The sequence below is a fragment of the Heterodontus francisci genome, chromosome 7 (genome assembly GCF_036365525.1).
Source record: "Heterodontus francisci isolate sHetFra1 chromosome 7, sHetFra1.hap1, whole genome shotgun sequence".
Classification (NCBI taxonomy): domain Eukaryota; kingdom Metazoa; phylum Chordata; class Chondrichthyes; order Heterodontiformes; family Heterodontidae; genus Heterodontus; species Heterodontus francisci.
The window spans coordinates 103647660-103674304 of NC_090377.1; the positions used below are offsets into that span (position 1 = coordinate 103647660).

The 26645-nt window shown below is 43.3% G+C and overlaps 2 protein-coding genes across 5 annotated transcripts; both read right to left on the minus strand.

The window, feature by feature from the left end:
* Nucleotides 1–4676: 4676 nt before the first annotated feature.
* LOC137372207 (gamma-crystallin S-1-like) lies at nucleotides 4677–12953 on the minus strand. Of its 3 annotated transcripts, none has more exons than XM_068035824.1 (3): nucleotides 12933–12953; nucleotides 6896–7138; nucleotides 4677–4952 (listed from the first exon to the last, which is right to left on the minus strand). In XM_068035824.1, exons 1-3 carry the CDS (start codon nucleotides 12951–12953, stop codon nucleotides 4677–4679), a joined length of 540 nt encoding a protein of 179 aa, XP_067891925.1. The 3 variants fall into 3 exon arrangements, with proteins under 3 accessions (XP_067891925.1, XP_067891926.1, XP_067891927.1); XM_068035825.1 differs by lacking the exon at nucleotides 12933–12953 and adding an exon at nucleotides 10326–10340; XM_068035826.1 differs by lacking the exon at nucleotides 12933–12953 and adding an exon at nucleotides 10326–10340 and having other exon boundaries at nucleotides 4677–4945; nucleotides 6892–7138.
* A 5995-nt stretch (nucleotides 12954–18948) lies between these two features.
* LOC137372209 (gamma-crystallin S-1-like) lies at nucleotides 18949–23034 on the minus strand. Of its 2 annotated transcripts, none has more exons than XM_068035830.1 (3): nucleotides 23026–23034; nucleotides 22693–22935; nucleotides 18949–19224 (listed from the first exon to the last, which is right to left on the minus strand). In XM_068035830.1, exons 1-3 carry the CDS (start codon nucleotides 23032–23034, stop codon nucleotides 18949–18951), a joined length of 528 nt encoding a protein of 175 aa, XP_067891931.1. The 2 variants fall into 2 exon arrangements, with proteins under 2 accessions (XP_067891931.1, XP_067891932.1); XM_068035831.1 differs by having other exon boundaries at nucleotides 18949–19217; nucleotides 22689–22935.
* Nucleotides 23035–26645: the final 3611 nt, after the last annotated feature.

The window sequence follows — 26645 nt, forward strand, 5'->3', positions numbered from 1 at the left end:
GTGCTTAGAACAGAGGCAGTGCTTCTGAACTTCAGAAAAGTTTGTGGTTTTCCGGCTGGCTTTTAAAAAAAATCGGAACCCGCCAGGAAACCACAAACTTGTCTGAGGTTCGGAAGCCCTGTCTCTGCTCTAAGCACCTGTCAGCTGTGAAACTGACACTTGCGTTTTTATTAAGTCAGACTGGTCTGGAAGACGAAGCCAATGGGAAATTTCTCACCCCTGAAATTACCAGTCATGGACCTCAAAATATTTTATCATGGACACTGGTGTGCGGACATGTTGCCAAACCCTGGTCACTGATCTGAGGGAGAAGACATCAATACAGTGTGTCAGTTAAATTCTTTTAATGAGAATATGACTGTGAGCTCTACATGAAATAATCAAATAAGAATGACTTCTCATTTTGTTGCATGCTCATTGATTGATGCTGATTCAAAGAGCAGGAACAGTATGTTTATGCTGACTTAGTAGCCTCACCTTTACAGCCACATTTACAGCTGATACATCCAGAAATATGTAGTAGATCCTCTCCGCTGTGTTCCCATCACTTTCCTACGCACACTCTTTCCTGTTTTCTGGAGAGCAGTCCCAATGGTCCAAAACGTGCCCTCTATATGTAGGTGGGTGCAAGCAAGTTAGCTGAAAATGAGGTAAACATTGCCTCCATCAGGTTTCCTGCCATGTTCTCAGTTTGAACGCTGGATGTAGGGGTCACCTGTTAGTTGCAGGCATCCAGCATACAAAGGCTGGCTGACAGCCCCCAAATGGTTATATCAAAGAGGCATTTGTGCAATTACTCTCACAACTGCATCATGCACAGGCCCAAAGAGCAGTCCCTATTCCTTTTTCAAAAACAATGGACAATTTTTTTTAGTCAGCTCAGAGGCTCCCTCTGACTCCCTCTGTGGCACAATCTGGTTATAGCCTGACAGAGGCCGGGGAGCTGCCCCAGTCTTCAAATGAGCTTAGATCTGCACGTACAGCTGAGGTTGGTGCAATTTATCGGGGATGGGCAGTAGTTCTTCATGTCAGAAATGTCCGTCCAGCCAAAGGGGGAATAATTTGTCTTGTGCGATATTGCAAAAAGGCCCTTTTCATATTCTGCCCAATTTGTGTTCCTATTGAAGTCAAAGGGAGTGAAATGTAAAACAGGATGCCAATTTACTCCCGCGCATTTCAATACTACCCAAAATAATTTTCTACCCCAAAAAATCTAGAGCAATTTCTGCTCCCCAACTATACCCAGCTTCCATGTTTCTGTTTATTTTTTTTTTGTGTGTGTTTTGTGTTTCTCAAAGTGCTTAATTAAAATGGATTCACTTTCTCTTGGAATTATGGTAGCAAAGTTTGATTCAATGCCTCTGATATCTTTGTGTTAAATGTGTGGGATATTCATTGCAGCTTTCTCCTATCATTTATGTATGTGCTAATGCAAAGGATAAAGCTGTCACTGCTCTCTGCCATAACAGTGCGCTTAACTGCCAACCCAGGAGACTGCAGTCAACTGCCATTATTTATAGATTTTTGGCTTCCATGTTTTAGACTCAGAAATATAAGGAAGTGAACTTCTGATTCCATGTGGAGAAGAGGCAGTCTGAGTTCATAGTGACTTATATTTGCATTTTCAAAAAATTGCTTTATCTAATTGTCAATATCAGGGACACAATTTGTGTGGAACTTTCAACTTCAATTCTATGGAATGGAAAATGTGATAGGGTGTATAATGGGCAGATATCACCCGTTCTACAGCCCACCAGAGTTCAAAGTTCCACCCTTTATTTCTCCCTGTCCAGTTATTCACTTTAATAAAAGAGATTTGCTTTGATCAGTGTGTAGAAGCTCTGATGAAAGAAGGCCCATCAGCCCATTGGGCCTATAGCTACAGAACACTAACTCTTTTGTTCAAGTAATGTGAAATGCATCGCTCCTCTGTCTATTGAGTGGAGAGTATACCGGGGCTTGGCTGTATTTTAAAGAAGAGCCTTTATCAAGATGAGGTGGAACCAAAGAGGCCAACACCAGGAAAGCTCCAGGACTGGGACATTTGTGTGAGCATACCTGAGCATTGTTGGACTCAATTATGAATGTTTATTTCCAGGAAATCTACTTCAAGAAAGACAACCTCAACACAGTTCCAAGTGTGCAGCTCAAAAATATGGATAGTCAGAATAAGGATGTCTATCTGACTGAAATTCTCCAGCTTCTAAATGAAGACAAGATTCTAGATCAAGAAAAGCCCCTGTGAAGGACGGTTTATTCCAGACTCTGTAGGAAAGATCTACATTATGTATTTTAGTTTACTACCATCAAATCCCACACTCTGGACTGTTTTGTGCAGGAGGCGGGGCTCCCGGCGCAGGGCCAAAAAGGGAAGGGGGATTCCCGCCTCTGCATATTTTAGGCCCCCACTCCCTGGAGCAATCTTCCAGTCTTATTGGGTCAAAGTTTTAGGAGGCAGTATCCCCGTCCCTTTAAAGACTTTATAGCTCAGGGATTCCACCTCCAAGTACTGCCGGCCAATCATAAGGAGCGATGGCCACTGCCGGTACTGCAAATTCCTTGGACCTAGGTGGAACCCCGAAACACAAGAAAGTGAGGCGAGGTTGCCGGGGCCAGTCCAGAATGCCCCGGCGAGGGGGTGGTGGGGGGGTGGGCGTTCAGTCCAGGGGGTTGGGAGGGCTACCCAGGAGGTACAGTTATTCCTGGGAGACAGTCCTCCCTGAGCCACAAATTGTCCACAAAGGTGTGACCCAACCACCCCCACCCCACTCCATGCCTGTGGGCAGGGCACCTCATTTTACAATGTGTCCTCCCCATGCGGCAGAGACCCCCTGGTAAAATCCCATCAGCGGTGGAAGGAGGCCCTTAAGTGGCCAACCAAGGGTCTCATTGGCCTCTGGGCGAGAGGGTCAGCATCAGCCTATCCTGCTCCCAAGGAGGATCGAACCAGGAATCCCGACGTCGGGTAGCGTAGCAGGCGGTTCCGCTCAAATTCTCCGGCCCCCCCCCCCACTACCACCACGAAACCCGCCTTACGGACGAGCACAAGATCCTCATTCTGAAGAAAGGTACTTCTGATCTCAAAACTGTTTCAGAAAATTAAACATTCTTTTCCTTTTGAGCCAATTATTTCTGTTCTAGGTTTCCTTTTCTGGATGGCAGTGAAGTTAACTTCCTAAGTGGAAGTCCGGTCAAATGTTACTCTGCTCCCTTCTGAATGCAGTGAGGAACATAATACGTCACGTGGCCAAATTAATTGTTGAAACAAAATGAAGAAGGTTTTCTACCCTGATGAAAGGTCACAGACTTGAAACATTGGGTTGGATTTTAAGGAGCCCTCAGCATCGGGATCCACGGTGAGGGGTGGGGGGGTCCTGAAGATGGCACTGGGTGAGGCCGGCCATGGACCTCCACTCCGGCAGGGCCCAGCCTAATCCTTCTAGTGGTGGCGAGGCACCGTGGCGACATCCACGACACCGACCCCCTCCACCCCCGCCGCTCGGCAACAGAATCACAATCAGTATATGCAAATGAATAAAATTATTACATTTACATGTACTTTCCTTTAATCTTGATGACCCATCGCGATCTTTGGCCCGATGGCCGGCACTCCCACGCCTTTGGACCCCGCCCGGGGAAACTGGTGAGGAGAGGTGAGGTGGTAAGTTTATCAGTGTGGGACGGGGTCAAATTGACGTAATGTGTATCGGGCATGGTGGGAAGGGTTGTCCTTTAAACTTCGTGCAGTTTGAAGGGGGATCGGTCCGTTGGTAAATGTAAGTGTTTTGGGAGGAAAGGGCAAATAGTTAATTTAATTGTTGTTGGCGGGGGCAGGTGGGAGAGGGGGAAAAGAAATGTATTCATGTAATTTTATTGAATATTTCTTGAAATATTAAAATAAAGCCAATAGGCTGACTGCCCTTTAAAAACGGCGTCAGCGCCTGCACACAGTGATCGGGGTGGAGGAGGGGGCCCCAGCTATTTAAATGAGCTGTTGTGATTTGGCACGTGGCCCACACAGGCAGGCCGTCATTTTTGAAGCTCACAGCCGAGATCGACAGCAAGCTTATAAAATCCAGCCCATTAACTCTGTTTCTCTCTCCATACATGCTGCCAGACCTGCTGAGTATTTCCTAAACTTTCTGTTTCTTTTTCAGATTTCCAGCATCCACAATGTTTTGCTTTTGTATTAGGATCCTTCCTTAAACCTCTCTGCCTTTCTACCTCACTCTCCTCCTTTAAGGCACTGGAGAGCAGTCCTGATGGCCCAAAACATGCCCTCTATATGTAGGTGGGTGCAAGCAAGTTAGCTGAAAATGAGGCAAACATGGCTTCCATCAGGTTTCCTGCCATGTCCCATTCCCATTGTCCCTTTTAACTGTTCCATGTCCTGGCCTCAACCAGCATTCCTGGAAACTCATTCCTTCTGTTCATCACACAATGTGGACAGAAATACTTTCTGACATCAGCCCTAAGTTTGTCTTTTATCAGCCTGAACATGTGTCTGAAGGTATTGTCTCAGGTATTCTTCCACCATCCATTCAATATCTTAATAATTGGCAATTTCCCTGACAATCTAAAATGAAGTCAATTAAGTCAAACTGCAGTAAAGTTGTGTATATTTATTCTGCTGACACATACGTCAGAAAAACAAAATTATATTTGACATCATGAATCTAGAAATCTCTTATACGTCTGAAAGACCCGATAGTTGAGCTGTAGCCGCCCCAATCACTGAATCTCCTGTATTCACCGGGTCTCATGAAGTACTGTCGACCTCTGTAGTTGGGATGTTCATAGAAGATCCAGTAACCGTCCATCACATGGCAGGAGTGAATGTCACGGTAACGGAAACGATCATAGACAGATGAACAGTCATCCATGAATTCCATCATCTGTCCTCCAAAGTCAGGCCTCTCATAAATCCTCATTCTGTAGTTTCCACCTCGGTACTGTAATATCAATAAGATCATATTTGTAATGAAAGAATTAATTATACATTTCAAATATGTAATAAAGGGGTTGGATGGTTAGAAAAGAACTTCTGAAAGATCATCTCATTAACAATGAGAGTAAAACTGCGACAATTGAAAAACATGAACAGAGCCTGTGGATTAAATTCTCACCTGGGTGCCAATGTGCAACTTTTGTCTAATTGTATACAATAAAAAAGGAAATGTTGGTCACTGCAAATGTAAGACTGATGTTATTGGCTCGTACAGATAAGAGGTTTTGTAATATCAGTAAACGTCTGGCTTAATTTTTCTTTCAGATTCATCTAGCACAAAACTCAATATAGGTTGTTGAGGAAACGAGAGTTGACACTACCAGACTACCTCGATGTCCTGGACTGTTTGTGGAATGAGCACATGATGAGTTAAACCAGCTTTCTGCTGAGGATGGATGCATTGTGTAAGCGGGCCTAAGGCAAGGATATCTTCTCAGATAATGGGGTGATGGAATGGGAGCAACTCACTCAGACATGTCTGTGATCGTCTGGAATATATTAGCCTGTATTTATGCGGAATGAGAAGAGTGTGCAAGGGCAATGTAACCAAGCGAATAACATTGTTAGAAGGAATAGAATATGGTTAAGTGTATTTTTGTTGGGCTTATTTTGTTATTCTGATGTCACTTGAATGTAACTTTGATGTCGTATGATATAGTGGTGGTATGCATAGAATGTAGAGATGAAAGATAGAATGAGTTTATGAAGTGTGAGTGAGACTCTGGAAGCTGCACTCATACTGGAATCATGAAGTATGATGTACCTGAGCACTCATACTAGAATCACAAAGTAAAGATCTTTCAGTAAAGGCTTGGCCGTGCATTGTTATAAATATTCTGTGTGTATTCAAATGTTTAAAGTAACAAAACAAATTACAATGAGAAAGCAGTCCACAGGTAACAATAACAACTTCCATCAGTGAGTTCTATCCAACAGCTTATCAGCCTAAACCTACGTTGCAAATCTCCAATCCAATAATCTGCTTTTCAGTTCTATATATTGGTTTAACATGAGCAACTCTAGTTTGTGACATGCAGAACATTTGAATTGATCCACTTACAGTGGCAATGGTCATTAGAATTGTGACCAAAAACAGAAAATATTCTATTGATGAGGCTCAGGATGCTTCAGACAGTGTGAGAAATGGTCAGGTGTATCAGAGTGTGTGAGGGAGGCTCAGGATGCTACATAGGGTTAGATGAAGAAAGGTGGTAGCATTACTAACTGCACAGACTGAAAACCTGTTGGGCCGAACAGTCTGTTTCTGTACCATAAATTCTATGTAAATAACATATCCAATCATAGCAGATGTTCATAGTCAATAACTAATAGTATTTATGAGGTAGAAATTCATCTGGTCCCATTTGTGGTCTCACAGTCTCTCAGACTCACAGGCAGCCAGGTGCCAACTGAGAGGATCTCAGCCAGCCTGAAAGTGGACCTCGGCTCTCATTAACATTTTCTGCACAAACAATCTCTGCAGGCAGTTTTCAGATTTGTGGGGCACAGTAGTGGGGTTTGGAGAGGGCACCAATTTCTCAAAGCATTACCGTTCCTTGGTGATCACTGCTTCGGCCACTGTAGACAAGTAGGAATCCATGTAAATCTACTTTCCTTGAGGGGACCTAAAACAGGTGTTATCCCCTCATTTACATTTTAAATGACATAACCCCTGTTTTCGATGACCACCAGGAATGCCTGGAAAATTGACCCGATTTCAAGGTGCAATGATTTCCAATTTCTTCATTTATACTCTTAAGAACTCAGTTGTATATCTTTACAGTTATTACAAATACGAGGTGTGAAATATAGGATAGCATCCCCAAACATAAGCTCTCACCTCACTGATCAGTTCCTATACATAGAATATGTCAACAAACAACTTACATATGGGTAGCTGCGACATGACCTGATGCTGTCATTGAATCCCATCCAGCGCTGGTAGTCAGGATATTCTCCTCTGCTCAGAACATACTGGTATCCCATGTAATTGGGTCTCTCATACAGCACCCACCAGTCACTCTCAACACGGATGGAGTTACAGCGGCTGAAGTATGGGGACAGGTCAGCACAGTCAGTACTGGACTCATAGTGCTGACCCTGGAAGTTCCTGTCCTCGTAAAAGATAATCTGTGGAAAGACACAAGATAAATTATTGAAATTGAAATAATAAGATTGAAAATCAAGAACAATAGCATCGTGTAAAAAATCAGACTTCTTCTTGCCTTTCCCATTTTGATCTCACAGTGCGGAGTAACTGATTTCACGTTGTACCACTTCCTGCAGTGTGGTATTTATATGCTGTACAAAATGGCCACTCTGCTCTGCACTCTTGTTATTTAAATGACTTAGTGCTGTATGTCAGCGAAAAAAGAACAAAACTCATCACTTGACATGATGCTTGACATGTTTTTGATCCTTTACACTTTGCTTTCACTTCATTTTATTTGTCCTATGAAAACAAAGAGGGAGAGTCCATTGTGATTTCTATAGCCTAAACTGTTTTGAAACAGCAATGGTTACAAAATCCATTTTCAAGAAGTTGCTTCCCAAGTATACCCATCAGGCTCTTGATCCCAAATCAGCCAAGCGAGGACAAAGAAATCCTGCACGAGTTGGTTTCTTCACTGTCTTAAGTATTTCCAATTGCAGTACAACTGTAAATGGATGTTTTGCACTGAATATGTCCATTTCAACTAAGGTATATGTCAATGTGATGATGTATGTGAAAGAGGATGGAAAAGTTTCTCGGTAATGTGCAGGAACACCAACTTCAATTTTTGTATTTTAAGATTCCATTTCTAATTTTATTGGGGTTTTTTGATTGTTTTTACATATGAAGGGAACATTCCTCATGTTGTTCCCCAATTCACTGGACTGTCCAGGTCATATATCCAACTGTAATGAAGTGAATGGGAATTCAGGTGATACACTATTGGCTAACTGTTTATTTCTCACTTAAATAAGGGACAAGCAAAAGTGACCTATGGTTGACTATCTGGTTTTCCATCAGTTGCCACTTTCCTTTTTAATTCTTTGTGGCAGAACCTAACCTCTAATTGTGGTGTTCCTGAAAAAGGTGGATGATCCTGGCTTTGGAATTTTACCCCACATGAATGTTCTACTATAATCTGTGTTCAGACCTAAATATTTAGTGGCCTGATATTGGAGTCAAGAGGCTGTCAGGTCTAATAATTAACCAGTTCCCAGAATGTTACAGATTAACATTATGTTGCTTTCTGCTAGCTTCTCAACATTTTGGTCAATGAAATATCATTTGATCAGAACTTTTAGACACTAAGTATTCTACAATTTATTTACACTTAAATAATTCACAGGAACAAAGATATTTGCCAAAATATTCTGAAAATCAGATGGAAATCAGTTTAAGTAAATACACTGAGCACAAACCGGTAAATTTTTACATATAACACAGAGGGTGGAATTTTTGATTTGGAAAATTGCCAATGTAACTGCTTTATTCAAAAAGGAAGGGAGACAGAAAGCAGGAAACCACAGGCCAGTTAGCTTAGCATCTGTCATAAGGAAAATGTTAGAAGCTATTATTAAAGGTGTTATGGCAGGGCACTTCGAAAAATTCAATGTAATCAGGCAGAGTCGACATGGATTTGTGAAAGGGAAATCATGTTTAACCAATTTATCGGAGTTCTTTGAAGAAGTAGCATGTGCTGTGGATAAAGGGGAACCAGTAGATCAACTGCAATTAGATTTCCAGAAGCCATAAATAGGTCATTTTCTGGTTGGCAAGATGTAACGAGTGGTGTGCCACAGGGATATGTGCTGGCGCCTCACTTTTTACAATTTATATAAATGACTTAGACGAAGGGACCAAAAGTATGGTTGCTAAATTTGCTGATGACACAAAGATAGGTAGGAAAGTAACTTGTGAAAAGGACATGAGGAGGCTACAAAGGGATATAGATAGGTTAAGCAGGTGGGCAAAGACCTTGCAAATGGAATATAATGTGGGAAAGTTGGAAATTGTCCATTTTGGCAGGAAGAATAAAAAAGAAGCATATTATCTAAATGGTGAGAGATTGCAGAGCTCTGAGATGCAGAAGGATCTGGGTGCCCTAGTGCATGAATCGCAAAAGGTTAGTATGCGGGTACAGCACATAATTAGGAAAGCTAATAGAATGTAATTGTTTTTCACGAGAAAAATTGAAGACAAAAGTAGGGAAGTTATGCTTCAGCTATACAGGGCATTGGTGAGACCACATCTGGATTACTATGTACAGTACTGGTCTTCTTATTGAAGGAAGGATGTAAATGCGTTGGAGGCAGTTCAGAAAAGGTTTACTCGACTAATACCTGGAATGGGCGGGCTGTCTTTCGAGGAAAGGTTGGACAGGCTAGGCTTGTATCTGCTGGAGTTTAGAAGAGTAAGAAGTGACTTGATTGAAACATATAAGATCCTGAGGTGTCTTGACAGGGTGGATGTGGAAAGGATATTTCCACTTGTGTGAGAATCTAGAACTAGGGGTCACTGATTAAAAATAAGGGGTCACCCATTTAAGACAGAGATGAGGAGAAATGTTTTCTAGCTGAGGGTTGTGAGTCTTTGGAACTTTCTTCCTCAAAAGGCAGTTGAAGCAGAGTCTTTGAATATTTTTAAGGCAGAGGTAGATCGATTGTTGATAAGCAAGGGTTTGAAAGGTTATCGGTGGTAGGTGGAAATGTGGAGTAATCAGTGCAGCCATGAACTTATTGAATGGCAGAGCAGGCTAAAGGCACCAAGTGGCCTACTCCTGCTCCTAATTCATATGTCCATATGATCGTATGCACCATAGATTCCCATTTCTTTAAGTACATGTCCTTCAAATACGAATGGGCAGTTGCTCCAGTATCGATTGTGACTCTCACCTTATGCTTGCATCTCTTCTGTAGACATATAATCCTAATTCATATTGAATGCCTCAGTTTGCATGATAGCATTGACATGCTGATCCAAATTACCTATGTGAAATATTTGTTCGCTGTTTGCACGAGTGCACTCTTCATCCATGTACTCCTCGAAATCTGTCTCATTGCTGACCTAATATACCTACTTGGGCATTTGTTGTGTGTTGCCAGACCTTTTGTTGCATTTGCCATCCTGTCTTGCAGACGTTCTCTCTGCTTGTGACCTGCCAACATTCCTGTGTGCAGTATCTAAGCCTGGCCTTCTGCAACGCCTTGCCCAATGTCCTCGCACGCCACAAGCTTTGCACAGGTCCTGATACACTGGACAACTGCAAATTGGGTGAGTCAGGCCACATTTGCCACAAGGCTTAGCAAACTTCTGATCCTTGGTTACTATACCCATTGTCATAGCCACCCCCAACGTTTGTAACTGTTGGCACACAGAAATTATGGTTTCAAAGTTCCTTCCATTATTGAGTAGTGCATCTATGGTGTGCCCTTTCTACTTTTCTAGCCGATCTTTGTGAAAGGTCTCTATGGGGATAGACGCAATTACTAGCTCTATAACCTATTCCGACAAGTCGATATCTGCAAAGTCGCATTCTTGAGCTTTGTTTCAGCACCTTGCAACAAACTAGTCAATGGGCTCATCTTGCCTTTGTTGTGAGGTCATAAGCTCAAGACTATGTATGCAGAAATTTCCTTCACCTTGAGTTGCTGCTCGAGGAATGTCCAGAATTTGCTGGGGTCCTTCTGATCCTCAGTTTACAATCCTGATGTATTTATCTGTTGCAGGCCACCATTTCCCAGTGTGAGTTTAACCTGATAGCTTGTTTTTCTGTTTCGCTCATGTCTTGATCCAGGGAACACAGTTCCACCTGCTGTCGAAACAGTTTACGTTCAGACGCTATGTCTGACGTCATCCAATATATAACTGGATATCTGAAAGCCATTGTCTTAATGATTATGCTTTTTTCCTGTTTTATTAACTGCCGGTTTTTTTTGAACTGAATTTTTTTCTCTGTGGAAGGTATTACAGCTTGCAGTACCAGCAGATGCCACAACCAGCCTTTTTCACTGTGATGTAGTCCTCTAGTGGCACTGTTGAGTTCGTCCCTCTCTTTTTAGCTTAGGCCCTTCCCACAAAGCAAAAAAAAAGAAAAGTAAAATAGTCATGGCTTCAGCTACTGCTTTTAAAATGCTTGACCCACTGCCAGAATAGTTGAAAGCTCCAGTGTCCTGACAAATTGCCTACTGTCCTCAGAGAGCTTCAACACCTCCCCCAGCATCCTGTGTGTAGACCTATCTCACTGCACTGTTGTGACGTCTCCTGCCAGATGCTCTCCAGGATCTTCAGCCACTCTGTTAAGCAATTAGTTGTTCCTTGTTCTCTCTGAGTGTATCCTTCCGAAAAAAATCAAATATTGCCACAATGTAATAGTTGGTGGTCTTCAGAGCAAATATATATCCCAAATATTGCCGCCATGTAATATTACTTGTTCCTTTAATATGTGAATGATTCTAAGAGTCACAGGACTACACGGCATATTTGTTGGTTTTTATTATAGTTTAACTAGAACATATATATATATACAGTTACTGCACGAGTCACGTCTAAACACAGCTCACTCTGTTGGGCTACACCCACAACTTCCTGGGCACGTGTTACATGACATCACTTCCACTTGTGATCTTCAATTATAGCTTCTTAAGTTGGTCTGCTCTTAAGATCGTCCCACAACAGTTGTTGCCAGTCAGACTGAGTGGGTGCTCAGGTCTGCGTCTCTGGCTGGCCTCCCATAGGTGCAGGAAATCATTGACTGCACTCATGAGGCAAGCAAGGCAGCCCCAGATCATCCAGGAGTGTTTGTGAATTAGATTCACAGGGAGCTGCCATGATGCATTTGTCACTCGCAGTCCAGCCTCCCTGAGCTTTTCATACCTTGGAACACACGTACCTGCTGGCTGCTTGGCGACAAGGTCTAACCACTTAAAGTGTGACTGTTGACATCAGTGAGGAGCCCAAGCAATGATGGCCAAGAACACTACAATCAAAGCTACAGGACAAGATGTGTCATTGAGCTAACAATCGGCATGTTGAAGACATGCTCTAGGTGCCTCGCCAGATCCAAAGATGTCCTTCGATACACACAAGACAGGGTCTTCAGAATGATGATGGTGTGCTGCACCCTGAACAACATTGTATAAACAATGAGTAGCAAGGCACAGAGCACAGTATCACTTTAGAAGAGGAGGAAGACGAAGAAGAACAGGACAAGGAGGAGTAACATGATGGCAGCCATTGCACCAGCAGCTAAACACAATGTCACACAACCTGCCCTCAGAATGGTGAGATTTAATTAGGTTACATCTGTGCACACATCTGACAGTCACATGGTAAACTCACTTACCCCAACACAAAGCTGTCCTGCAATCAGTAAAGGATCCCTCACACAGACAACATTGCTCAGCTTTAAGTCTTGTCTTACCATTCATCACAAGTGAGAAGGCCACTTGCCAGGCAACATGAACAATGGGGAAAACAGGAATGTCATACAAACAGATAATATTGATGTGGCTCATAAATTGTGCAAAATCTTAACTACCTAACATTGTATAACTCATCAATGTGCAAACAGTTATGCAACTACAAATCTTTACTCTTCCTTTTTCTGCTACTCCTTCCTGGTGTAATCCCTGTGGTTTCAGCAGAGATAGACACAGGTTGGCCAGATCCATGCTCAAACTGCTGCAATGCTCTTGACCGACATCCTCAAGGTATTGGAGCCTGTGAGGGTCTTTCTAAACACTGTTCTACCTGCACCTATGCAGGGGCAGACTCAGCCATTGGGGCACAGGGCATCATTTGGGGAACTGATGTGGGGGGTGCTTGAGTTGGCTGCTGCTCTAGAATTGCGTTCTTCGTCAATGGCCCCTGAAGCTCAGCATTGAGCTGAGCAGAGCTTGGATGGTCCTGCACCCTCCCATGTAGACTCTCTACTACTGTTCCTGTCTCCAACATTTGCTCTTCCTCACTTTTTTTTTAAGAGATACAGCACTGAAACAGGCCCTTCGGCCCACCGAGTCTGTGCCGACCATCAACCACCCATTTATACTAATCCTATACTAATTCCATATTCCTACCACATCCCCACCAGTCCCTATATTTCCCTACCACCTACCTATCCTAGGGGTAATTTATAATGGCCAATTTACCTATCAACCTGCAAGTCTTTTGGCATGTGGGAGGAAACCGGAGCACCCGGAGGAAACTCACGCAGACACAGGGAGAACTTGCAAACTCCACACAGGCAGTACCCGGAATTGAACCCGGGTCGCTGGAGCTGTGAGGCTGCGGTGCTAACCACTCCGCCACTGTGCCGCCACTGTGAAGTGTGAGACACCATATGACAACCCAACTCCCTGTCTTGGCAGTCCCGTTGAGGTGTGTATCTGAGCTGGTGGACAGTGCATGTGAGCCCTGTGACGGTGCATCCTCAGAGTGAGTGACCTCGTCTGAAGAGTCTTCATCCTTCTCCTGCACCACCTCCTGAGGGACGCTTGAAGTGCCTGTGGGAAATGAAAGACATGAAATAGAACTGTCAAGGTGAGAAGGTTCTCATTCCACATTGTGCACATTATCATTTTTCAGTGGCTACTTAAGTCAAGCCAACATGAGTGAGTGTTATATGCCATGTGGCTGTGTGATACTTAATTCTGTCACCAGGTAGCTGGGACGATTCCCATCTCCCCGTCTCCATTGTCCAGGCATGCCGAGACCTGGCTTATCTCCATTGCTTCCTCCTCTGCAGTGGTCAAAGTGGAAATGGACTGGATGACCACCTTCGGTTCTCTGCCTCTCCCTGATGTTCTCAGCTCTCTCCTCCTGCAAGGAGAGAAAGAAGAGACCAATGAGTGTGAGAAATGGAATGTTTTTACAGTATAAAAGGACAACACTTGTGGAGGGACAGTGTGAGAGATAGGTGTGACATTACATTGAAATGAGCCTGAATGCCAGTGGTGACTGGTCAGATGAGGATGTCAGGAGGTGCCTAGACAGAGAGGGATGAGTGCATCTGCAAGGTTTATTGGTTGTGGAGTTGAGGTGCAGGAGAAGGTTTAGTTAGGCAGGGTGAGTCTGTTTGAGGTTAGACACACATCAGGATATAATTGAATATATCAAGTCACTCACCATTCCTGCCCTGATTAGTTCATGAACCTCTTATGGTACTGCATCCAGGAGAGTGGGACCACTCCTGTTGCTGACGTCCTCAGCCTCTTCAAACCACACCTGCCCGTTTTCAGAGGCAGGCTCCCTCCTCCTGTCCGCAGCGAACAGAATCTCTCTGCTGGCCTTTACATCTGTGGAAGTCCAAAACTTCAAAAATGTCGGCCAGAAGAATTCCAGCCACTTCTGCCATGGACTGAATGAAGCACCTTGACTATCATGGTTTGGAAGGTGCTGTCAAAAGAGCCTTGGTGAGTTTCTGCAAAGCATCTTATGGTGAAGCCACAACACATGTTTGCTAAACAGTGAAAGCAGCATGTTATAGACAAGAGCTAAGCCATCCCTGCACCAACAGATCAGGTCAAAGCTCTGCCGTCCTGCCACATCCAATCATGAATAGTGGTGAAAAATTAAACAACAAAGAGAAGGAGGAAGCTCCATGAATATCACCATCCTCAATGAAGGTACCTGAGTGTAAAAGACAAGGCTGTACCACTTGCAATTATTTTCAGCTGGATGATCCATTTTGACCGCCTCCTGAGGACCCCAACATCACAGATGCCAGTCTGCTCTCTATATTTATCAACATCTTCTTTAACTCCTCGTCGGTCACATCATTGGGCAGATTGCTTATCTGATTCACTCCATGAAACAAAAAGAGAGGGAGTATGATGCCTGTCGGGGGAATTCTTCAAGTGAAAACCAGGGCAAATACAATCAATTGAGAGAGGAAGTGAAGGGGAAAATAAGACAGGCTAAGAGAGAATATGAGAATAGAATGACAGTTAACATAAAAAATAACCCAATAATCTTTTATCTGGATGTAAATCGTAAGCGGGTAGTAAGAGGCAGAGGGACAAAGAACACGATATATGCTTGGAGGCTATGGTGATCGAGCAGGGGAATCAGATTGACTGAATTGTTACACTTAAATTGGACATGGACTCGATGGATCAAATGGCCTCCTTCTGTGCTGTAGTCACTCTCTGACTCCAGACGTGGGCAAGGCTAGAAAACATTAATGAGTACTTTGTATTGGATGCTGCGCCTTCAGTTGCCTAGGCTTGAAGTTCTGAAATAACCTCCCTTACCTCTCCGCCTCTCCACCTCACTTTCTTCATTTCGGACTCTCCTTAAAAATGACTTCTTTGAACAAGCTTTTGGGCACCTGACCTAAAATCTCCTTTTGTAGTTTGCTATCATACTTTATTTTATAATGCTCCTGTGAAATGTCTTGGGACATTTTATTACATTAAATGTGCTATATAAATGTAAGTCATTGTTGTGTTTACTAAGGAAGAGGATTCTGAGAAAATGTCAGTGGAAGCAGAGACAGTAGAGGTAATGGATGGAATAAAAACTGATGGGCGGGACGTATTGGAAAGACTGCCTATGCTTAGAGTGGATAAGTCATCTGGTCCCTTTTTTTTATTCGTTCAGGGAAAGTGGGCATCGCTGGCAAGACCAGCATTTATTGTCCATTCCTCATTGCCCTTGCAAAGGTGGCGGTGAGCTGCCTTCTTGAACCGCTGCAGTCTTTGGGGTATAGGTTCACCCACAGTGCTGTTAGGAAGGGAGTTGCAGGATTTTGACCCAACAACAGTGAAGGAACGGTGATATAGTTCCAAGTGAGGATGGTGTGTGGCTTGGTGGGGAACTTGCAGATGGTGGTGCTCCCATGCACCTGCTGCCCTTGTCCTTCCAGGTGATATAGGTCGTGGGTTTGGAAGGTGCTGTCGAAGGAGCCTTGGTGAGTTGTTGCAGTACATCTTGTATATGGTACACACTGATGCCACTGTGTGTCAATGGTTGAGGGAGTGACTGTTGAAGATTGTGGATGGGGTGCCAATCAAGCGGCTGCTTTGTCCTGGATGGTGTCAAGCTACTTGAGTGTTGTTGGAGCTGCACTCATCCAGGCTAGTGGACAGTATTCCATCACACTCCTGACTTGTATCTTGTAGATGGTGGGTAGGCATTGGGGAGACAAGAGGTGAGTTACTCGCCACAGAATTCCCAGCCTTCTCTTGCAGCCATAACATTTATGTGGTTGGTCCAGTTCAGTTTCTGGTCAATGATGACCACAGAATGTTGATACTGGGGGATTCAGCAATGGTAATGCCATTGAAAGTCAAGGGGAGGTTGTTACATTCTTTCTTGTTTGAAAAGGTCATTGCCTGTCACTTGTGTGGCGCAAATGCTACTTGCCACTTATCTGCCCAAGTGTGAATGTTGTCCAGGTCTTGCTGCACATGGACATGGGCTGCTTCAGTATCTGAGGAGTTGTTAATTGTCAGCAAACATCCCCACTTCTGACCTTATGATGGAGGGAAGGTCATTGATGAAGCAACTGAAGATGGTTGGGCCGAGGACACTACCCTCAGGAGCTCCTGCAGTGATGTCCTGGGACTAAGATGATTGGCCTCCAACAACCACAACCATCTTCCTTTGTGCGAGGTATGACTCCAACTAGCGGAGAGTTTTCCCCGATTCCCATTGATTCCAGCTTTGCTCGGATCCTTGATGCCATACTCAGTCAAATGCTGCCTTGATGTCAAGAGCAGTCACTCTCACCTCTGGAGTTCAGCTCTTTTGTCTATGTTTGGACAAGGCTCTAATGCGGTCAGGAGTTGAGTGGCCCTGGTGGAACCCAAACAGAATGTCAGTGAGCAGGTTATTGCTGAGCATGTGCCGCTTGATAGCACTGTCAACGACCCCTTTCATTACTTTGCTGATGATCGGCAGTAGACTGATCGGGCGGTAATTGGCTGGGTTAGATTTGCCCTGCTTTTTATGCACAGGACATATCTGGGCAATTTTCCACAGTTCTGGGTCGATGCCAGTGTTGTACCTGTACTGCAACAGCTTGACTAGGGACGCGGCTAGTTCTGGAGCAGAAGTCTTCAGTACTATTGCCAGAATGTTGTCTGGGCCCATAGCCTTTGCAGTATCCAGTGCCTTCAGCTATTCCTTGATATCACATCACGTGAATCGGATTGGTTGAACATTGGCATCTGTGATGCTGGTGTCCTCAGAAGGAGGCCAAGATGGATCATTCATTCGGTACTTTTGGTTGAAGACAGATGCAAATGCTTCAGCCTTGTCTTTTGCACTGATGTGCTGGGCTCCCCCCATTGTTGAGGATGGGGATATTTCTGGAGCCTCCTCTTCCTCCTGTCAGTTTTTTAATTGTCCATCACCATTTCCAAGTGGATGTGACAGGACCGCAGAGCTTAGATCTGATCCATTGGTTGTGGGATTGCTTAGCCCCTGTCTATTGCATGCTGCTTCCGCTGTTTGGCATGCATGTAGACCTATGTTGTAGCTTTACCAGGCTGCCACCTCATTTTTAGGTATATGCCTGGTGCTCCTCCTGGCATGCCCTCCTCTACTCTTCATTGAACCACAGTTGGTCCCCTGGCTTGATGGTAATGGTAGAGTGGGAGATATGCTGGGCCATGAGGTTACAGATTGTGGTTGAATACAATTCTGCTGCTGCTGATGGCCCACAGTGCCTCTGGATGCCCAGTTTTTAGTTGCTAGATCTGTTCAAAATCTATCCCATATAGCACAGTAATAGTGACACACAACACGATGGAGGGTATCCTCAATGTGAAGATGGGACATTGTCTCCAGAAGGTCTGTGCAGTGGTCACTCCTACCAATACTGTCATAGATCAGTCCTTCAGACCCAGTCAAGTATCTTTAGGATTTGTCTTTCTTAACCTTGAGTGAGAGTGATTATCTGAGAAGTACGTCAGATCCAGGGTAGGCCCCAAAAGTGGCTCAGATTATAATCCAATGCAGTTCAACAGCTGTTGGAAGTTCAATGAATCGATCTTTATCCAAATGAATGAACAAAAGTTACATCCATTTCTGTCATGCTGCAAGAAATTCTGATATCATGCTACATGTATAATATATAATTAGTTGTTAACTTTGTAGTTATAAGGATATGATAGTTTTAGAAACTGAACTGATAGAACTCAGCGAAGATGTATTTTCTTGATGACAGTATGGCAATGCAACGAATATGAAAAGAAGCTAAAAGCAGAAGTTTGTGAAATTTAGTGAGAAAGGGGCCTGGCATATAAAAGTCTCCCACAAATTAAGCACTTTATAGACAGAATGGTTGATATTTGATTGAAACCACTCTGTGTAAATGTACCAGTTTTCTTCCCCTTTTACCCTTTCTCTCTCCCTTTGTTGTCACATCAATAACAAAATGAGGCAAAACCACCACGAAGGTGATGGTACCATGCTCTAAGTTGTTATTGTTGTTATTATAGTTATTGTTGTTCAAAGTGATGCTTACTGCTGATATTCTGTAACTGTAAGATTTTAGTTTTTATGAGGGAGACCGGCTTTGCTACTGTAGTCGCAATAAATACTGGCCTTGCCAACAATGCCCAATTTCCATGAACAAATAATAGAAAGAAATATTTGCATTTTGATATTTCCTACTTTGCTGTTCTAAATTTATTTTCTTTCACAAAACCACTGCTTCAGATGAAGCAGAGTAAATGGATTGTGTTCAAGAAGAGTGGGATTTAAGAATCACAAAGAACATCCAGATTTAATTTATTTCTGCATCATCTGTTATTCAGTTTGAAGATATTCATTAGCTGCAATAAATGTTGTAATTAACATGTGACAAGGATACTATATTTTTATAGATGATCCTAAGAGAATCGAAAAAGAAATGAATTACAATAACTGGCAGTCAAAGGGAAGTTTTATTCATGTTCAGAAATATTTCAGCAACCAAAAAATCATATTTTACAGCTTCAATCTAGAAGTCTCTCATGTGTCTGAAGGATCCAATAGTTGAACAGGAGCCACCCCAGTCACTGAATCTCCTGTATTCACCGGGTCTCATGAAGTACTGTCGGCCTCTGTAGTTGGGATGTTCATAGAAGATCCAGTAACCGTCCATCACATGGCAGGAGTGAATGTCACGGTAACGGAAACGATCATAGACAGATGGACAGTCATCCTGGAATTCCATCATCTGTCCTCCAAAGTCAGGCCTCTCGTAAATCCTCATTCTGTAGTTTCCACCTTGGTACTGTAATATAACGATACCATTGATCACTGACATTTGTAAATATGCATTCAGTACATGTAGATAGGAGGCTATGTGAGAGAGTGAAGTTTATCAGTAGGTTCAGAGGATATTTTTAACAATGGAAGCAAAGCTGAGGCAATATCATAAAATCTTCTCAACCAGTTGAATACAGTAGATCCTTATGACCATCATGCATCTCTTGACTAAATTTTATTCATCAAATGGTAATAACTTTGGAGATTCCAGTTGTTCCATACAGGGTATTGGTTTCTCTGATCTATTTCTTAAAAGGATGAAGATCAGATGATGTCTCTGTAAAGGTTGACTTTTAGATTTTTTTTCATAAATATTAATACTGTAAGGGTAGGAGTGCTAAAATATGACCAACAGCAAATCCCAGCACAAACCACCTCAGCCAAGTAGCAGGTGGACCTTGTATTTACTACAGTTCCAATTTATCATTTCGTTTTTAATTCTCAACAGTTGATCTGTATGAAGAACTAAATTATCCAAATAAATGCTCACAAAAGACATGCTTTTAATTCCCTTTTATAAATTTTACACAATATGGGCTTAGAAACCTCTGCTGTTTATAAAATCGATTGGATGTATGTAGCATACAAGAACATTAGAGATTGGATAAATAAAACCATTGTTTCCACAGAAAACTTGCAAAAGTCATTTGATTAAGTACCACTTAGATGACTTATTTGGAAAATTGAAGGATATAATGTTAAAGGAAGACTGAAAACTTGGGTACGTCATTGGTTAAGGGATTGGAAGCCAGGAGTAGTGGTGAATGGATGTTTTTCTAATTGAAATGACGTATGCAGTGGGGTCCCCCGGATATTGGTATTACAACCATTATTTTTCAAGCTATGTATAAATGTCCTGGACCTGGGTATAAGGAGTACAATTTAAAAGTGTGTGGATGGTACAAAACTTGATAATGTAGTAAATAGTACACTGGATAGTAGCAAACTTCAAGAGGATGTAGACAGACTGGTGAATTGGGAAGAAATATGTCAAATGCAATTTTATGTGAATAAAGGTGAAATGAAGCATTTGGGGAGAAGCAACATGTGAGGCAATATAATCTAAATGGTAATATTTTGGAGGGGAGTGCACAAGAACAGCAGGATCTGGGAGTGCATTTTCACAAATCATTGAATGTGGCGGTGCAAGTTGATAAGACGGTGAAGAAAGTATATGGGATTTGTAAAGAGGGGCATGGAATACAAAAACAAGGAAGTCATGCGAAAACTTTGCAACTCTCTGGATAGGCCTCAGCTGCAGCGTTGTGTACAATTCTAAGCACCACATTGTAGGAAGGATGTCAAGGCCCTGAAGAGGACGCAGAGGAGGTTTACAGCATGAGACCGGGATGAGGGATTTCAGTTAAGTGGAGTGCCAGGAGAATCTAGGATTGTTCTCCTTAGAGCGGAGAAGGTTATTGAAGCATTTTAATAGAGCATGTCAGGAGAAACTGTTTCCATTTGCAAGTGCATCGGTAACCAAAGGTCACAGATTTAAAATGGTTGGCAAAAGACTAGGGGAGAAATTGTTACACACACAGAGCACAACATTAGTTTTCACATGTATGTTGACAACACCCAGCTCTACCTCAACACCATCTCTCTCACTGTTGCTAATTATCAGACTATTTATCTGATATCCAGCAGAAATTTCCTCCAATTAAATATTGAGAAAACTGACAATATAGTGTTCGGTCCCTGATCCAAACCCCATTCCCTAGCTACCGACTCCACCCCTCTCCCTGGCAACTGTCTGAGACTGAACCACACCATTCACAAATTTGTTATCACATTTGTCCCCAAGATGATCGCCGAACACATATCCACGCCAACGCTAAGACCGCATATTTCCACCTCCATAACATCGCCCAACTTCACCCCTGTTTCAGCTCACCTGCTACTGAAACCCTCATTCATGCCTTTGTCACCTCTAGACTTGACTATTCCTGGCTGGTCTCCCACATTTTACCCTCCATAAACTTGAGGTCATCCAAAACTCTGCTGCCAATGTCCTTACTTGCACCAAGTCCTGTTCACCTATCACCCCTGTGCTCGCTGATCTACATTGTCTTCCAGCAAATCAAAATTCTCATCATTGTTTTCAGATCCTTCCATGGTCTCAGCCTTCCCTATCACTGTAATCTTCTGCAACCCAACAAACCTCCGAGAGATCTGTGCTCATCTAATTCTGGCCTCCTGTGCAAACCTGATTTTAATCCTTCCACCATTGGTGGCCGTGCCTTCAGATGCCTAGGCCCTAAGCTCTGGAGTTCCCTCCCTACACCTCTCTGTCTCTCTAACACTCTTTCTAGATGCTCCTTAAAGCCTACCTGTTTGACTAAGGTGTGGTCACCTGCCCTAATACCTCCTTATGTGACTCCATGTCTAATTATGCTTTGTAATGCACCTGTAAAGTGCCTTGGGACATTTTATTACATTAAAGGCACAATATAAATATTAGTTGTTGCTGTTGTTGGATGTTCTAATCTGGAATGCAGGATCTGAAATCAGAATCCACAGGAAGAATAAGATTCCACAGGAGCTTTGAAAAGCTAATTGTCTATGTATTTGAAGAGAACTGATCTGCAGGGTTATGAGAAAAAGATCTGTGGTGTGGGATTAAATTGGACAGCACTTTCAGAGAGCTGGCACAGGCACAATGGGCCAAATGGCCTCCATCTATGCTGTAAGATTCTATGATTTATGACACCTAAAAACCCTATTAATGTGTGCAGTGATCAATTTCTAGTGCTCAGTCGGTAGTTAAAAAGGTGAGTTCATTGTTAACCTTTGCCTCAAGAGGGTTGAAATACAAAGGGGTGGAATTTATGCTACAGCTGTGCAGAGCTCTGGTGAGACTCCATCTGGAGTATTGTATTCATTACTGGGCACAGTCTCTATGCAAGGATAAATTAGACTTGGAGAAAGTGCAGCGCCTATTGACCAGAATGATGTCGGGGTTAAAAGAGTTATGTTATGAGGAGAGATTGCTTAGACTAGGCTGTTATTCCATTGAAGATAGAAGATTAAGTTGCGTTTAAGATAATTAAAGCAAATGATAGTCTATATAGAGAGAAACTATTTCCTACGGTGTAAAATTTCAAAACAAGGGAAAACAAAAATAAAATTTGAGCTCGGCCACTGAGGGACGATGTTAGAAAGTACTTCTTCACAGAAACAATAGTGGAAATCTGGAACTCTTACCCCCAATAAGCTGTTGAGTCTAGGTCAATTGAAAATTTCAAAACCGACATTGATAGATTTCTGTTCGGCAATGGTATTAAAGGTTCTGGAACCAAGGCAGTAGATGGAGTTGAAATAGATCAACCCAAATTTATTTGAATGGTAGAACAGGTTTGAAGGGCAGAACAGCCTTTCCCAGTTCTTACTTTCCAATGATCCTACAAACACAAATCATCAAACTGTAACTCACATATGGGTAGCTGCGACATGACCTGATGCTGTCATTGAATCCCATCCAGCGCTGGTAGTCAGGATATTCTCCCCTGCTCAGAACATACTGGTATCCCATGTAATTGGGTCTCTCATACACCACCCACCAGTCACTGTCAACACGGATGGAGTTACAGCGGCTGAAGTAAGGGGACAGGTCAGCACAGTCACTACTGCACTCATAGTGCCGACCCTGGAAGTTCCTGTCCTCGTAAAAGATGATCTGAAAAAGCAAAAGTTTGGAAGTCAATTTCTTAAACTAAGAGACATTTAGCAAATCATTACAATGTAACAAAATGCAAGTTTCGCTTACCTTTCCCATTTTTAATTCACAGCTTATTAACTGACTGAATGTTTCACTGCTTCACACAGCTTGGTATTTATAAGCTGAGCAGAGAGGCCTCGCTGGCTGTACTTTTGTCATTTTAATGTTTCAGGACTGAAAATCAGCAAAAATGAACAAAACACTGGGTGCAGAAAACACCTGAAATGTACAATGTGCCAACGATGCTTTCCTTTTTGCTTTCCTGCCATTTGAATTGTTTGTGAACAAGAAACAAAGAATACTGTGTTCTTCTGTATCAGAGTTCCATTGAATTTTTGAAAAAATTATCCCTGTAAAGTCAGACAATTCTATTTGCAACAGTGCAATGTAGCTCCCAAGTTGATTAAATTTGGGACAAAGTAAATCAACAGTAAGTTAGATTGCTTTTACTGTTCCAATCATTCAGTTGAACACTTAGCTGCAAAAAAAGGGGGAAAAAGCTCGTAAATGATGTTGAACAATGAAGCAAAAGATGAAGCTGGGAATTGTAGGTCAGTTCACACATCACCTATAATTGGGAAGTTATGAAAAATAGTTTGATATTTGGCCATCTAAAGAACATAGATGCTATTAGGAGTAATCAGCATGGATTTTAAAGAAAGTAGTTTTGTTTCACAAAGCTGTCAAAATTCTACATCAGTGTTGTCCAATCGGATTTCGATGCTCTCCAAACTTGTGGTGGTCAGATCATCATATTTGCCACATGATACAAAATATATGCAATGTTCATAAAACAAATGCACAATCTTTTGAAAATAGATTTGACGGTTTAAACTGTCATCAATCAAGACCGATACAATGTAAAACCAAATAACTTTAGGAGTTTAGCATGATGCACAGCAAAATACGGACCTATTACTTATCTAGAAAAAAGCATCGGCAGGAGTATGCATGTACAGACAAAATAAACATAGCATAATAGTCAGACACTGCATTTATTATTGAAAATGTAAACGTTCAGAGCAACACATTGCAATTTTTTTTCTTGCATCAACATCCTGAAATCGGGCAGAAACATTTTGCAGACAGAGCATCTCAACTCTACCTCCAGATTCACATCCAGTTATCTATCTGCGAGCGGTACTTCGACTTCATGAACGTTACTGCAGAAAAAGTGGATTCACAGAATCACTTTGAGCCAAACTAATCTTCCTTCAAAAGCCAACTCGACAGCAGCAAGGTAGATTCATCTTTCAGTTGATGATTGATCTAGCTTTGAAGTGAAAGCAAGTCCAGTTCGAAACCATGCCTGTCCAGGGAGAGTGCACTGACGAGCCCTTGAGATACTTGAGAATTGTAGATGTCAAAGTGAGCCCGAAACTTTCAAAATTAGAGAAGCACTTGTCAAATTTGCTGAGCAGATTCACCTATCAATTCACATAGCACTGCCAGTCAAAATCAGCATCTTCCACAGACCGCTGCAGATTTGGAAAGTGCGTGAAATCCTGATCCTTCGGGCGGCAATTACGCGACCTGTCGCCACATTTTACATAATGGAAGCGCTGATCACATGGTGGGGGCGGGAAGTGAGACACCGATTACTGCATCAGTTGACAGCTGATCAGGTGCTGGTGCCATCTTTAAAAGTTTACCATCCCTGTACTCACTCCTGCCTTGTAGTCTACAGAAGGTCTGTTTACTGTGAGGCATAAAAGTTCACAAAACTGTTTCCTACATCACCTAACCCGCCGAGGAAGAGTGAACAGGATGGCAGAGGTTAGACCCCAAGGGTGGCCCCACGGTTCAGTGATGCCTCCCTGCAGATTCTCCTCCAGGCTGGAATGGAAAGACGGGAGGTTCTCTTCCCCAGCAAAGTCGCAAAGAGGTCCCCCTGCCTGACCAAGGAAGCCTGGTGGAGATCACTGAGGAGGTCAGCAACCATGGGGTCACCCAATGCAACTGGGTCCAGTGCAGGAAGAGGATCAACGACCTCCTGCATTCTGCCAAGATGAGTGCTCCTTACCATTCTCCTTCTTGGGGATTGCATGTGACTCTGCGGAAGGGTGCACGACAAGGGGAGGGTGGCACACCATGGTGATGGGAGAGAGGCTCAGGTTTCATCTGATCATGACAAATGCATGACTGCATCTGAGCTACACACCACCTTCATTCATAGCTCAACTCAAGCAAATCCCAGGACAGCGTATGTCAGCAGGAGATATATCAGATCCCCCATTTGGTGACGAGGAGCCCATAGTAGCAGAACTGTCATGGTGATACTTATGAAAATTTATAATTTCTCTAACCTCCCTCTTGCAGGAGAAGATGGCCCATAACAGAAGGGAGGCATCCAAGACTGCTGGAGGGGTCCCTGACATATTTCCTCTCAACCAGGCCAAGGAAGAGGCTTTAGTGCTGGTGGGAGCCAAGGCAGACATGCTATATCTGATGAGAAAACTGGAATCCCTGCGCAAGAGAGTGATTATTGCCGTTCATCGAAAAATTCATGAATTATGGAGAACCACACCAGACATGTTTGGCATTATGGGGTATGTACAGCCTAACCCACACAGGTTTCTGTTCTCTCATGCAGTTCGGTGTTTGTAGGTGACTGCAGCTACAGAGGGACATCTGTCAACCTCAGAGGAGGAGGACCACTCAGAGCATGCACCATCCCATGACTTTCCTGCATCTTCCACCAGTGCAGATACTTTCACCTCATGGGTAATCAATCGGCATTAGAATCAGGGGCACAAGCTGGTGAGAGCACTGCACATGGGCCAGAGCAGCTAGCTGAAGCTGAGACAGCTGAGGCCACTGACAGTCGGAGGACTGTGGGTGGCCAGGCCCATGCTGAGCTCCAGGCTGATGACAAGCATCTGGTGTTGACAGCACAGGGCATGCTGGAGTTGCGGGGAGAAGTAAGGCAACATCTGTCAGAGCTGCCAGAGGCCATGCGCAACCATGAGGTGGAGGAGTCCATCCATGCCATGAGTGCTGCCATGTCTCAGGCATGTGAGCACATGAAGGTGAGTCTGCCTTAGATTCTCAGTGAGCGGACATCAGGGTGGATGAAAGCAGGTCATTGTCAGGTTGTCTCTTGTCTCCTTTGTATGTCGCTCAACATGTCTGGCCTCCATCACTGTTTTCTCATCATCCATTGTTGCTTGCACCTGTCTCTCCTCTGTATCTTCTGCATTGGAGGATGATTGTTGCTCAGGCATCTCTTCCTCATGTAAGGCCTCCCCGCTCTATAGTACTAGATTGTGCAGAGCACAGCAGACTACCATGATATGTGGAACCCTCAACAGGGCTTACTGTAGGGCTCCACCAGATCGACCATAGCAGCAGAACCTCATCTTCAGCAACCCAACGGCCTGCTCGATGGTCGCTCGAATGGAAACATGTTGTACCTCTCCTCCGCAGCACTGCAAAGAACATAATAAGAACTAGGAGCAGGAGTAGGCAATTCAGCCCCTCGAGCCTGCTCCGCCATTCAATACGATCATGGCTGATCTTATCTCGGCCTCAACTCCACTTTCCTGCTCCTTCTCCATAACCCTTCAACCCATTTCTAATTAAAAATCTGTCTATCTCCTCCTTAAATTTACCCAATGTCCGGCATCCACCGCACTCTGGAGTAGTGAATTCCATCGATTCATGACCCT